The 14,266-nt window shown below is 35.9% G+C and overlaps 1 protein-coding gene across 4 annotated transcripts in view; it reads left to right on the top strand.

Moving 5' to 3' along the window:
- The window catches only part of CCDC141 (coiled-coil domain containing 141), a 92,895-nt gene that overhangs the window by 6,339 nt on the left and 72,290 nt on the right, over positions 1-14,266 (top strand). For all 4 annotated transcript variants that reach the window (XM_062640634.1, XM_062640636.1, XM_062640637.1 and 1 more), the window contains exons 3-5: positions 2,533-2,703; positions 5,246-5,469; positions 7,036-7,158. In XM_062640634.1, coding sequence (XP_062496618.1) covers positions 5,368-5,469; positions 7,036-7,158 — 225 coding nt within the window. In that variant the 5' untranslated portion in view covers positions 2,533-2,703; positions 5,246-5,367. The remainder of the gene's footprint in view (positions 1-2,532; positions 2,704-5,245; positions 5,470-7,035; positions 7,159-14,266) is intronic.

Here is a 14,266-nt window from a genome sequence, read left to right on the forward strand (position 1 = left end):
GTGCTCTTCTCTCGCTCTCTTTTTCTTCCTTTCCCTATGGTGCTTTCTGTCCTCTTCCCCCAGTTTATTGTTGTATGAAACACCTTCATGCCTATCTCTGAGTATATACTCTAAAGAAATGATTTGTTTTTTTTGCACAGTGTTGTGTTTAACAAGGGAAGGAAGTTCTTTCTGAATGCACTGATGTTTTAATGCATTCTCGGGACAAGAAATTTGTTTTGCTTGGGTGGAGATCTCAAGACCTCAGTTTTTTATGATGCCCACCTTAAGTCATGTGCTAAGAAGAAAGCAGATCAGATGAGTAGTCTACCACCATGCTAGGTTTATTACTTCTGTATATTTGAAAACAATCACTGCGATTGTACACTCTTCAGGAATTCAAGTAGCGTGATGCCAAGTGAATAAAAATGTAAGCAGTCCCTATGTGTCAGCATTCCTATTTATCCTTTATATAAGGGATGTAAAGAAGGGGAAGACAGTTTTTTTAAGTAGCAGATGCTAGAAATAATAGTCCTTGCTTATATAACATTTAGAAGCTGGAGTTCTATATTTAAAGGCTATATGAGCTTTCTTAAAATGAGAATGGAGGCTGAAGTGGTATAACATATGGTTGGAAGCCCTAGCTAAATCTGGTGGATTTCTTCTATCATTTAATAAATAGAAGGGATTTAGGTACTATTTTGACAAGTGCTAGGGACAAATAGCATGTATACTTTGTGGAAATCCTGTAGGATCCTAAAAGAGGGATAAAGAGAATGCTTTGGAATGAAAGAGTGGGACATGAAAAATTAATAACCAGTGGGCTGAACGGTATCAGCTGTCACTGCTTCCCAGGTCTGTTTACTGTATGGGTGTTTTTAAATGCTGTTGTCCTTGGAAGCAAACAAATAGTGATTTTGTTCTTTGCAACTGTTTGCCAGTTTCTTGATCTCTGATACACTGTTGATTTTACAGTTATCAGTGTTGGGTTTTTCTTTCACAAAGACATATTCAGTGTGGCATGGACGAACCAGAATACCTTTGCTTTTGGTCTTTGCTTAGTGTGACAATGCTTTTTGGGGTAGCTTTTTACCTTCATGTCATTTTCTTAGGGTAGTATAAAGTGTCTTCAGGACTGCTGATGAAGGAGCAAGACTAGAACTGTTTTTTTGTTAGGGTGATGCATGGGAAGAAAGGAAAGGAAAGATACAAGCTATAATGTTTCATTATACTTGTATGGTTTTAAATAAAATCTGGGAACTGTGACACAATAATTCAGGCAGCAGAGACCGTTTTTTGCTGGAGCCAGGCAGGGTGTCTTTTACCCTTTCGGCATGTTTTCACAGCTGTTTCCTAGCCCTTTACTGGGACTTCTGTGCCTTTCCTTTCCATGGTGGCAAAGACAGCACAACGCCCTTTTTTTTTGGGCCATCAGGGTTCCAGGCTATTTTAGGGCTGCCTTTTGATAAGCTCATGGACTCTAAGCTGACAGGGAAACAGCTTCTGCCTGTGCGTCAGCTGTTACCTACCTGAAGTTAATCTCATTTACCCTGGCTGCCCCTTTCCGTCCCTCTTGCTGGTAATAATTACCTTGCTCTTGGGAGCAGGGAGTTTCCACCTCTCAATGCACCTGCCCTGTCTCTATAACTTTGGCAGCAGAAGCTCCTCACTATTGTGAGCGAGGCCTGGCCAGGCTGCCCTTCAGCCCTGGGTGGCCTAGGGGTTGTGGGAGGACAGGCTTCCCTCCACTGCAGCCTGTGTTCGCATCTCACAGCCCTGCTGGGGGCACTGGAGTAGCTTCCACTGGTCCTTGCTCTGCCCCTGGGTGCTGGAAGGTTAGTCTGTGCCTGGGCTTGTTCTACCTCTCCAGCCCTGAGTAAAAGGGTAATGCCTGCAAGTGCCTCAGTTTTCTTATGTTTTCTGGCAGCTTTCACATCATGATTCTCTGAAAGAAGCACTGCTTTCTGATTGTTAAGAAAGAGCTGGTACCGTTCCCCACATGCCATTTGTTTACTTTTTGACTTCTGGTAGAGGGGTCTCTGTTTCCCACCTTCGTTCCTTGACTGCTACTGTTGCTGGAATGTTTTTTATTATAACTGGTTTTGGGGTTTAGGAAGGAGAAAATCTGGTTAGGATTTCAACCAGTTAGTCATCTAGAAACTCATTCAACCAGCATAGGATAAAGATGAGCCTCTTCCAGGAGAAATACGCACCTCCTGCTCAGCTCTTATGTGTGTACGTGACCTCCATGCCCCCTCTTTATGAACCTGAGGAGGCTTGTGGACTGCATGCATTCACGCCCTCATGCCGTCATTCCTGATGATATCTGAAAATGGTGCCTACTTAAAATGTAAGATTGTAGGAGCCAACAAAAAAGCAGCAACCACAGGCTTGGAGAGGTCTGACATCTTTGTCCCTCATTCAGGTGGGGCTACCAGAGGGAAGCAGTGTTTACATACCTTTTTCCAAGCCACATGAAGACCCGTCAGGTTGAGGGAAGCTTCCTTCCCTTGTTCTCCTTCCCTCCTTTGCTGTGTACATCAGTTCTCCCAGGTGTGAGGAAAAGAAAGGAAAGGAAATCTGTTACGTTTACAAACCAGTCACAGTGAAGAATGTCACATGTTTGGAGCTGCAGGGAAGGGACTTTGTCTCTTCCAGAGGCGTTTTCATGGTGCACTGGCAGCTCCAAAGCTCTGACTGAAAGACAACTTATCTCCAAGAAAGGTAGGCCCTTTTCCTTATGCACAGCTGTCAAAACTGATTAGCACGCTTCCCTTGCTACACATGAGAAAAAGCTACTGATAAAACACAGTTGAAGTGAGTTTTATCTATCCTCTCAAATCCTTTTACATATAGCTGTTACAGATAATACCTGGTGTTATTTACACTAGAGAGACTTCATCTTTTTTTTCTATTTTCCTGAAATTGATTCCTCTGTTCATTTCTCCAGTTTCGCTGTTTCTTGTGGACAGCTGGTGAATGCTCGTTTCCTCTTGTCATTCTTACTCTTGTCTTTCACACAGCAATAGCAAGGGGAAAATATTTCTCTCGACACAGATAGTCTGCTTGCTTCTGGCTTCTAGCAGGAGTTTTGTTTGTTTCAGAGAGAGGATGAGATGGAGATAGGTAAGTAAACAAGACTGAGAAAGGCATGCTTGGTAATTTCTTTTTTTCAGGACACAAGTGAAATAGATCATCAAATAATGCCAAAATCCTCAGCTTTTTCTCCCAGGATTGTATTATAAGATCTTTACTGATTCCTTGCTACCTATTCTCTGCTTGTATGTTGTATATTTAGCATAAGCCAAATAAATACAATATCCGTGCTTTTTTTATCAGACATTTCGAATCACATGACTCAGCTGCTGCCAAAGTTGCTTATGGTCAGCTTCTTGACTGTGGTGGTTTTCCACAATTTCCATCTGTCAGCACTATGAAAAAATGATTACTCATTTAACCTGAGTGAAAAACAGCTCTTATATCTGGGTACCTAAGCGAGATGATGGATTGTCCCAACTAGTGTCGTAAGAAAGTACAGCTGAAATGTGCTTCTGAGAGAACATGATCTCAAGGACACTCTTTGACATAGTGCCATAATTGGTTTGTAACTCCTTTTACAAGACTAATGAGGGTGAGGCTGCTTTTTGTTTGTTTGTTTATTCAAGTTTTTTCCAGCAGTCGAGTCCTCTCTGTTTTCAGTCCTGCCTGCAGGGTGAAAAATCCAATGTCACTTGTCTTCTGGAATGGTTTTTTTTAAATCTTGAGTATTTAGCAAGTTTTGTACAATCCATCTACCTTCTATTCAAACCAAAATAGGGCTCTCTTATGTTTCAATTTTGGGGGTTTCTTCAGGACTTCTACACTCCAGTTTTTGCATGGCCATTAAATTTTGAACATTTTGTCCTGCCACACTCTTTACACTAATACCCACCTGAGTCTCATGAATATCTCTATAATGTTTCAGCGGCAGGGTTCTGTGGGCCTCTTGCAGGTGTTACAAGGAGTTGGAAAACTGTGGTATTTTTTCCATGCTGGAAACATGAGGGTTGATGGTTCTGTTTTGGCACATGGGGTGGGAAGATTATTGCTTTGATTTGTCAAGCCCATTTAGTTCAGAGCAAACCGTTACAATGTGCTTCTGGATGCCCTATTGGAAACTCATCATTTGGAGATGGCTATCTGATTAAGATTATAATCTGCCAACAATAGGATGGGGAAGGAATGGACAAACAAAAAAATCCCAGACCTTGATGCATCTGTACAAACTCCCTGCGCTTTCCCTAAGTTTCTTACAGTCCAAAGTATTTTAGAATTTGCTTCCAGGTCTTAGTTTCATTGCAGGTGTGTCCTGTAGTTTGCCATTAGTAAATCTAGTTCATATAGCAATATATCTAAATATTACAATATTTAAAACAAAACAAGCAAGCAGATGCTTAGAGGGGAGTTATGTGTGTAGTTTCATGGGTGGAATTGTGTTTCCAGAATGACCTGCAAACCTAAACACCGGTGTCACTTTCTCAGCTGTTCAGTGGAAGGAAACCTAGCAGCTGCTGTCTCCTACTGTAGGCTCCTTGTGGCATGCTCTAGGCTTCTGACAATAGAATTAATGTCCCAAGCAAATACTGGGATTTATAGGCATCTATTAATTTTCCTGTATTGTCTAAAAAAATTAAGAGGAGTTTAAAAAGTTATTAGATAGGTTTTCATTGTGCTGATTTAGAACAAAAGGAAGACTATAGAAACAACTTATGATTAAATTGAAAAACAGGTAAATAATCTTAGGCAGGAATGAAATGCTACTTAAGAATTCACATTCTTCATGTGCCAACTTCCTTCTCTGGTTATGGTCAACTGTGCTTTTAAATATTTTTGGATTAAAAATCCCCTGACTGGATTTAGCATCTGACTTATATACACATGCTCATCCTGTTTAAAAACTTTGACTCAGTGGAAGAATTATATTGAGTGAGTATATCCTGTAACTAGTAAATGAGAAAATACTTGTGGAATGGGAAAACCTCACAACACTAGGTAGACTCAATAATAAATTTTTTTTCCTATTGTTTTTAATTTGAGAATCCTTTGGTTAGCCAGTGTCAGGTGATGTTCATGGAAGAAGCTCTTCACACTTCAGATGGTGACTAAAAAGAACAGGCAGCTTGATGCTACCAAACTAGGGGTGTGTCAAATCTCTCTCAAGAATGATAAACTCAATGGACTTGTCTATTTTTAACCTCCTGTTCTTTCCTTTTGGCAGGCTAATCAGTGTTAGCTGAGCTGTTTCGCTGAATGAATCCAAGCAACTCTGTTACATTCTGAAATGAACTGTGGACCTTGCAAGAGCATTTCAAGTCTACTTTAATGTATGAAATCCCATTTTGAAACACCATGTCAAATGAAGCCAGTTCGGGGCAAAAGCTTTCTACAACAACAGTCAGTTCAGTAGCTGTTCAAGCTGGGGATGCCAGTATTGTTATAGCTGTACTTAAGGTAAGGTAGCAACCACTAGCATGTCTGTTATTGGCTTTCTGCTACTCAGTGATTACTGCTACTTTTAAATGTTCTGTGCAAATGAATAGCTAGCATAAAATGATATGGCAATGTCATTTAATCAGTTAAGATCAAATAGAGATCCCTTGGAAGTTAATCCTCTTTTTCTGTTTACAATTTCTGCTTGTGTGTTTTTGTTTAATAGACTAAATATGTAGGCTCTTAGAGGCAAGGATTTCCTTTCTATTTAGAAAGTAAGAGGTAAATGCAGAGTGTCATGAAAATTTAATAAGCATGATGCTATTTCATATTTTCATGGTTTCAATTGTAGTTGAGGCTCCTCAAAAGTTATTTTTAAACAGTACTCAGCAATATTTTTACGTAAGAAATATTCTACCAACTCCATAAATGCAGACTCTATGTCTCTTTTTGGAGTATTTGATGGGAAAAAAATCCTAAACCTGATGTGTGCTTATTTTTTGAAAGCTGTGAATTCATATTCCCATGTGATTTAGTAGAAGTCCTTGTGTATATATAGTTGTGCTTCTAAGCACCTAAAGGCCTGTTCTGTGAGTTGGAATCTGCACCTACAGCTTGCACAAAATTTGGCATGGGGAATGAAGCTGGATGCCTGTGTCCTGAATCTCAGCTGGAATTTATTGGCAGTTTGATTCTTTGTTCTCCAGGCAACTTGGAAAACAGCTGGCCTCAGCCACTAGAGTGTCTGTAATGCAAAGTAAGGTGATAAGGAGCTGGGCTGTCACCAAATTAGAGTGATTATTCAGGATGAGCTTACCTCAGTTGTGCCAGTGGGAAGGTTCTCTCCTATCAGTTCTCACACTTCCTGGGAGACCATCTGCTGCTGCAGGGGAGTAATTTTGTTGAAAGGAGACTGAAGCTTAGGGTGAAGACACTTAGTTTTTCTCCTGTGTTCTGTGGGAACCATGCTAGCCTCCAGTGACACCACTGTTTCCTTCTTTATCACCACCCCCTCTGAGTTACATTTCTCAGACTGTAGCAATTCTGCAAGACAGTGAGGAAAGAATCAGCAAGGCTTTGGGTTGTTTTCAAGCTTCCTTTTTTTGTGTGTTCTCCCGGACACAGTGGTAGATTGCTCTTTGGATTCCTATTCCAAAGTCTATGAAGTGCCACTGCTGCTAGCTGTGCAATCTCTCTCTACATGCAGCATACAGATATGTTGGATCTGTGTGGTAGAAATGAGATTTGGGGTTATGGTTTTTGCATTTGTTGTAATATATTTGTACTTTCTGCCTACCGCCACCCCCCAGGTTTCCTTAACTGTCTATGCAATCTTCAGCTGAAAGGCAACCTTTTGGGCTCATTGTGATGTTACTCTTCACAGGCAAAACAAAATCACAGTTCCTATTGGATAAGACTACAGTCTGAGATTTTAATACCTGTTTCACATGAAGGGAAGTTTATGTTGTATCCTCTGTATCTTCATTCTGCAACTGTATACATTTCCTGTATACTCTGTATGTCTCTTGTATGTACATATACTGTATACAAGGCTGTGTTTTCTAAAGGCTGTAATTGTTATTATAGTGTGGAAAATGGGTGAAGCTTCAGCTGGCTGAATCTACACCAAATTTATTGGAAATTGGCAGCAACCAAGATGAGACGAAAAAGCTCCTGCAAGATCATGAATACCTCCTAGCTAAACTTAAGGTAAAATGTGGCAAGACCACACAAAAATACATCTTGTCATTATAATTCAGGTAGAACAGTTGACATAGCTGCCTGGGCCTCCTGTTGCAATGTAAAGTAAAGCTAAACTCCACATACAAAAAAAAAAAGTATGTTCTGCCTTTGCCAGTGCAACTGATCAAAATGAGGCATCTGCACTGGAAAAATGTGCTGTCAATTACTGTTTTCTGGCAACAGCAGTAAAGATATGCTGTTTCTTCCACTTTAGGCATCAGTGTCAAGTGAAGAATTTCTGTAGCCCTCAGTAACTGCTAAATATAATGGAATATTTTGGGGTTTTTCTTTTTTTAGTTTTGCAATGCTACAAAAAGTTTGATTAGTTCACAACAATTATAAACACAAACAAGCTCATTATGGTGAAGCAGATATTCCAGGCACATTTATATTGAATATTAATTGATGTGATTTATGGTAAGAATGATATTGTAACATTAAATATTGCTATCTTGAGCTAGGAAGACTTTACCTAAGTAACAAACCTAAAATCAGATTTTAACATTCTTAGAGCAAATCATAACAGGGGCATTTGCACACAGAGGGACATGTGTGTATGAAAAACCTGAATTATTTTAAATGAGGATATTTGACACTGAGAAGAGTCTAAGGCCCAAAGAAATTTTGGTTTTGTGTTTTGGTAGAGCAGATTGACTTTATATATGAAGACAAATTCTTCTAAAATCTTGTAGCTCTGCACAGCAACATATTAGATTCCATCTTTTTTTTTCTGCTTTTTTTTTCTTTTTTTTTTTTTTTTTTAAGATTACAAAAAAATCAGATCTGAAAGGTCAAACATGATTTGGATATAGAATCAAGTATTTTTGATTTAATACTAGTGACTGTGCTTACCATTCATTATAAATCTCAGGCATATGTGAGGTAATTTAATACAATATATGGAGAATGTAATCTAATATGGTGCATAGTGTGGTTTTTGAAAAGTATGAACAGTAGCATTACAAAAAAACCCTACACACCCAGAAATCCCACCAAAAAACAAAACAACAACAAAAGTATGAACAACAACAGTAAAGCAATAAAGTCTTCTCTGTGGACTCCAACTTGAAATACTTGTATTAAATCTTTGAACTTTACATTTTGGAAATACTTCTTTTAATTTAGAAAGTATTTCAATAGTGGGGGGAAAAAAATCCCAAAGCATTTAATGTTCTCTGATGTTCATTCAGATTTTTTACTTTCTATTCCTATTAGCCTAGATCCATGGAATCTTAAATTTATTTTTCATTTAGCAGTGTTTACCTTGTTTTCTTCTCACAACAGAAGTAAAATAATAAAATAAAACCAAATAGTTAATATTGATGAAAATGCTAATTTTTTCACTCCTATATGTGAAGTCTTGTGACTGAACGCTTGAACCTAGATGACTGATCCTTATTTGGATCTCCCGAGCTTAATAGATTTTATCAGATCAGAAAATTTATTATGTATAAACTGTTAAAAAATGCTTGCCATCCAAATTTATCAGGAACAAATGGTAATAATTTAATGTTTTATACCTGCAGTGCTTGCAAAATTCACAGATTAATGAACAAACTATAAAAGGATTAAGTTTAAAATATCTGGGTTTTGCCCAATAATTTAAGATCTACAATAAGAGGACTGCAGTGTCATTAGCATTTTTCAGACATGACCCTTTGTCTTACAGTAAGCTATTAACACTGGTCAGTAATTATTTAGTCTAATTCTAAAGTTACTAAATCCACTTGTCAAAAGTTTTTACAAGAATCGTTCTCAGTCTTTGAAGTACTGATTGTAGTATTTTTTTCCCATTTAGCATTTGTTAATGAATTATTCATTAGTTATGTGAAGACAGATAGAGGTAGTAATGTTTCTGTCTTTGGTATTCATAGACATAAAGATTTAGTTTCCTGTGAGAAGGTAAAAAAAATGTGTTTTGAAATGTGGGCAAGAGAGCAGTTGAAAGATGAGATAATTGCAGTTATTAGGTGGCCTTGTTTCGTCCAATATACACAGTTCTAGTTGATCTGTTACTCTTAATGAGCAACATGATATTGTTAATCCTAACAATAATTAATTATACAAATACATGAACATTCTCCCAGCTGCAGTCTTATCCAGTGCAGTTTGTAATTCTTCTGTATCAGTTAGAAGTTGTCCTAACTGACTCTATCAGTGATGGTCTGTGGCAGTTTATAACATATTTATTTTCCTCTTAATTAGATCTTTATATTTGGAATGGATTATAAATAATGTAAAAAAAAAAAAAGGTAAAGGTGAAGCTAAGGTCTTGTGCTCAAGTAAAATGTGTTCCAGTTGTGTGATAACATTGTGATATTTTATCTCTTACAGGCAACTGTAATAATGCTTATAGCATATAGTAAACTAGAAATATTCTATTAGATCTTATTGTCGCATATGACAATTAAAACTTCCATAACATAAATTATTAATATCCGTAAAAAAAAATTATTTCAAAAGTGCATTTATTACATTTTATATTTATATTGATGGCTATCTGAATTGCTTGAATGAGTAACCTACTATAAATTTGAAAATTTGCTAAATTCTGTATTAGTTTCATTTGTTTTTTAGCAATCTAACTTTTCAAAGTAAGAAGATTAGTTAATTATAGCAAAAAGCAAGAAGTGCATTTTTTTTCCTAGTGTATTTCTTTAAAAAGAAGTGAAGATGGAATCCTTAAGTTTTTAATTTTGAAACTATAAAGTTTTTATAAGTAGAAAACAGTGTAATTAAGAACTTCTCTTCTTAGATCCTCAGAAAATGGATTGATTTTGCATGTTGTGTAATTTTTCAGTCACCTGAATGTGATGAGTGAGGTAGATTTGAATTGTTTTTCTGTTTCTTTTTTACTGTTGCATTTAGAAACATGCAAAATCATGTTTCCTGACAGATACCAATATTGGATACACATATGCTTAAACTGGTTAGCTTAATCCAAAGCTATTTGTGCACGACAGGCAAAAATTCCTGAACAAGCAATTACTTGAATATGAAACTAGTCCTGCTTAAAGGAAGAGTTAGATGGTTAATACTAAATACACCTTTTGAATCAGTGCTGAAGAACCTTTAGACTTTTAAAAGATAATTTATGTTGACATGCTGGCATTATCCCTTGTTATGTTGCAAACTCATTCTTTGTTTTCATCATCCTCTTACTTATTAGCTTCATTGTTTATGGGCAGAAGACAAAGGCTAGGTCACATTTTAATTCAGCAGATTTGTTTATTTTAATTGGAATTCTTTTTGCAGACAGGAAGTGGACACTCAATCTGCATTCTAGGGACACGGTTTAGTGGCAGACTTCTCAGTGTTAGGTTTGTAGTTGGACTTCATGATCTTGAAGGCTTTTTCTAACCTAAAATTTTCTATGACTCTATTCTCATCCCAGTATATATATATATATTTAAATTATAGTCAAAATATTCAGGCCAAATTTTTTCATTGCCTTCATACAGTGAGGATTCACAGGCATTAGTTAAGGACAAAATCTGGCACAGTGATCAGTTTATAGTACCTGTCATGCTAGAGGAAAAGAAACGTAATCCAGCTCTCTATTCCAGGTAACTGTTTTTGAGTTAGCAGTGCTAACAAGTTAATAAAGTGACTAGTTTTTCACTCAGTAAGGTAGATGGTATTTTAAAGGGTAATAGGAACAGACATTGAACAATAGTTGAATGAGAGCAGTAATTTTTATTACATTCCTTGACTGCTTTTAATTTCATTCTGAATTCTGAAAATGCTCAGAATTATTTTGGTAAAAAATGGTGCATGTACCTTAGGGTATTATAAAAAACCATATTCAAAATAGTTTCCTTTGATAAAAATCACACTATTGCAATCATTACTGATTTAAATTTATTCCACTGAATTTGGGAATTTGGTACATCCTGCTATTTTGATAAAAAGCAGAATAAGAGTTTTGAAAATGTTCCGATTCAGAAATGCATGGATTAGGAAACAGACATGTTATTGTTAAAAGAGTTCAAAGAGTAAATGCTGAAGAGGAAATAGTAAAACCGAGACTGAACAAACCCCATGTACCTGATATTTACAACCTTGAGTTAAAATGCCTTTCAGTGTTGATTTTTTTTTTTTTTTTAATATATATAATATTAATGTCCTTTGTAGTGGAAATTATTAGTTTTTTGTTGAATTGTCATACTGATGGCTAGTGTCCAGAAGGTTATTGAAACTTGTTTAGCAGCTGAATTTAAAAGGTAAACAATAGTTCCTTAATTTTGTTCAATAATGCCTAATTGATCAGGAAAATTCGTATATTCTTGTCATTTGCTCTAGGAAAGCTTACACATTTGTTTTTCTTTGTGCATAAAATTGTTGTTTGTAAATGTTAAAGAATTGCTTATTCTTTTACAATTGATGAATCCATGTGACAAGTCTAGATGCTGCCAACACTTACATGTATTCATTGTTGCAGGTTCCATGGACTAACGTAAAATGCTTCTTTCAATCATAGTCAACAATGAAATATAAATGCTTTCAGCTTTGGGATCATAGCCCTTTTTCTTTGTGATTTGACCCTTCAGTAGTCTCAAATAATAAGTTCTCATTTTAAACTAATATATGCTGTTTCTGTTTTGCTAAATTAGATCGTATCAGCAGTAAGTTTTGTAGAAAACGTCAACTTCTGTGAATTCACACAAAACTCCTTCCCAACATTTGCCATATCCTTGTTTAGATGACCTTCAGCAGGTTTATATGTTCTGGAAATTGAAATATATGTGTATGTATGTTTTGATGTCTCATTCATCACAATTTAAAAAAAAAAAAGTGAGAAAAGACAAAGATGTCAAGAGGTAAAATCACATTGATTGCATTATATATACACATTTCTTCTATTCTCCATAATTGTTGCTTCCAACAGAAGCCTTATCTGGAGATAAAATCTTAGTATTTGAATCTCTCAATTTTCATGTTTTCTATACCATTAAAAAAAAAAAAAGGAAAAGAAAAAAGAAAAGACTGCATGTGTGGACGTGTTGCCATGCTTTTGGCTATGACAGTGTTAAACCCCTTACTAAGACAAACAATGGAATTTTTGGTTTGCTTCCAAAAGTCTGGTTTTTATCACGAAAGAGACTGTGGCAAGCCTGCTACAAACCAGAAATAAATCTAGCCAATAAACTTAAGTTTAAAACTAACACTGTTATTAAGTTGGCTCATGAGTTAGAAGATTGCTCCTAATTATTTTATTTACTTCAATTCACAGAGCATAAATTGCCAAATTGTAATATATATGCTAATATCCAAGACAAATAAATTAGAAAATTCTATTCTTCAAAAAGCAATAATATGCTCATATTTTACATCTGGTATCCTTTAAATAAGTCTTTGAGTTATTTCAAGTAAAATCATTTTCATTATGCTTATTTTTCAGTAATTTGTTATGGAAGAGAAAATATGTTAATATCTTCTGTATTATTTGCAATTAATTACTGAGGTGCCAACAGTATAATTAGCAACAAAGTTCAGCTTCATTTTCATCATAAAGTTGAGCTGAGTTTTGCAAGTGATTTGAAAAAAAGAAAGAATGGCAGTTGTAAGATTTAATGAATATTTCATTTGATGTTAGGTCAGTTGACTTGCCAGTTTCAATATTTGCACAAACAAAATTTCCGCTGAAATAGTATTTGTCTCAAAATAGTTTGACTCCTTTTTGAGCTTCAAGTTAGCAGCTGTTTGTGTTGTATAATTTCAGCACTAGCTATAAAAAAACCTTAATTTTATCAGAATCTCAGTGAAGAGGACGATTCATACCTCTGAAAATTCCAAGGTACAATATTCACTGTAAGAATCTGAAGCTGGACCTTTCTATTATGTAAATGTAAGCTTAAATATGAAATTTTGCCCAAAATAATAATGAAGAGAAATATAGGGAAAGATGAACAAAAGAAACCACTGCGCAGGATCACAATTTAAAGTGGGATAATTTCACAACTATGAGACAAATATGTGATTCACTCTCATATTTGAGGCTGCACAAATAATTTTTACAAGTCCTGCATGTTTTTAGGAAATAATGACAGAAATGGATGGGAAAAGGAACAAAAGACAGAGAGGTTTTTTAAGTTCTCTCCTTCCAGAGCAATCCAATATCCAGTTCTGATGAGAATATTTCTTGTTTGGAACAATCTGATGATGAACCTCATCATGATATGGTGAAACTGAAATGAACCTGATTGTGAAAGGAAACGGGTCAGGAGGAAGCAGATGAACTTTAGTAATATAATAACAGGAATGTTATAAAGTTCAATAGTCCAAATATGAGATTGTGAAGTTAAAGCAAATAGCAGGTGTTTCTGTTGCAGCCTTAAGTTTACTTCCTGATTGTGGAACAAATATTAAACCACCATGGCTGTGGAAAGAGGATTGGGAAGCATGAGTAGAAATTTAGGTTTCTGGTCATCTATATTGAAAAAAGCCAACATGAAACTGAAGGTAAGTGACTAGTAGGGATATCAAAGGGAAGAGTATCATCTTATTTCTTAGAGTAGACTAAGAAAATGTTTTGTTTGTATTAGCAAAAAGACTGAGATTCTCATAGATATATTGAATGGGTAAACACCACAGGAAAGCAACTTGTTAAGTTCAAGGCCACTGCTGGTGTAGAAATATAAACAGAGATCACTGAAAATGTAGGCTGGAAAAAGTTTCTAGCTATCAAAGCAATGTCTCAAAATAGATTTTTCAATAGGAAAAAAAGGGGTCAAAATACTAGGTGACTTTGATTTGCAGCAGGAAATATTTGTAAAAAGGACTGTATGAAATTATCGTTTCTAAGACCCACGGGGCTGAGTTGATGACAGAGGTCTTAAGAGGATGAAAATTTATGGATCTTTGCTTTAATAAAGTTCTTCACTTCTGATTGTACTATAGCTAATAATATAAATCTCTGTTGTTTGTGTTGACATGAACTACCAAAGACTGAATTTTAGTTATGAGTTAGATAGATTAAGGAGCTACTGCCTGTTTAAGAAGAAATACTGGATTTCAGAGGGAAAAGTGTATTTTATGATGACTGGATTTGGAAAGAATCAAAGTGAAATCAATT

This window comes from Pezoporus occidentalis, unplaced genomic scaffold, assembly GCF_034315485.1.
Source record: "Pezoporus occidentalis ecotype Australia unplaced genomic scaffold, CSIRO_AGI_Poc_V1 ctg66, whole genome shotgun sequence".
In the NCBI taxonomy this organism is placed as follows: domain Eukaryota; kingdom Metazoa; phylum Chordata; class Aves; order Psittaciformes; family Psittacidae; genus Pezoporus; species Pezoporus occidentalis.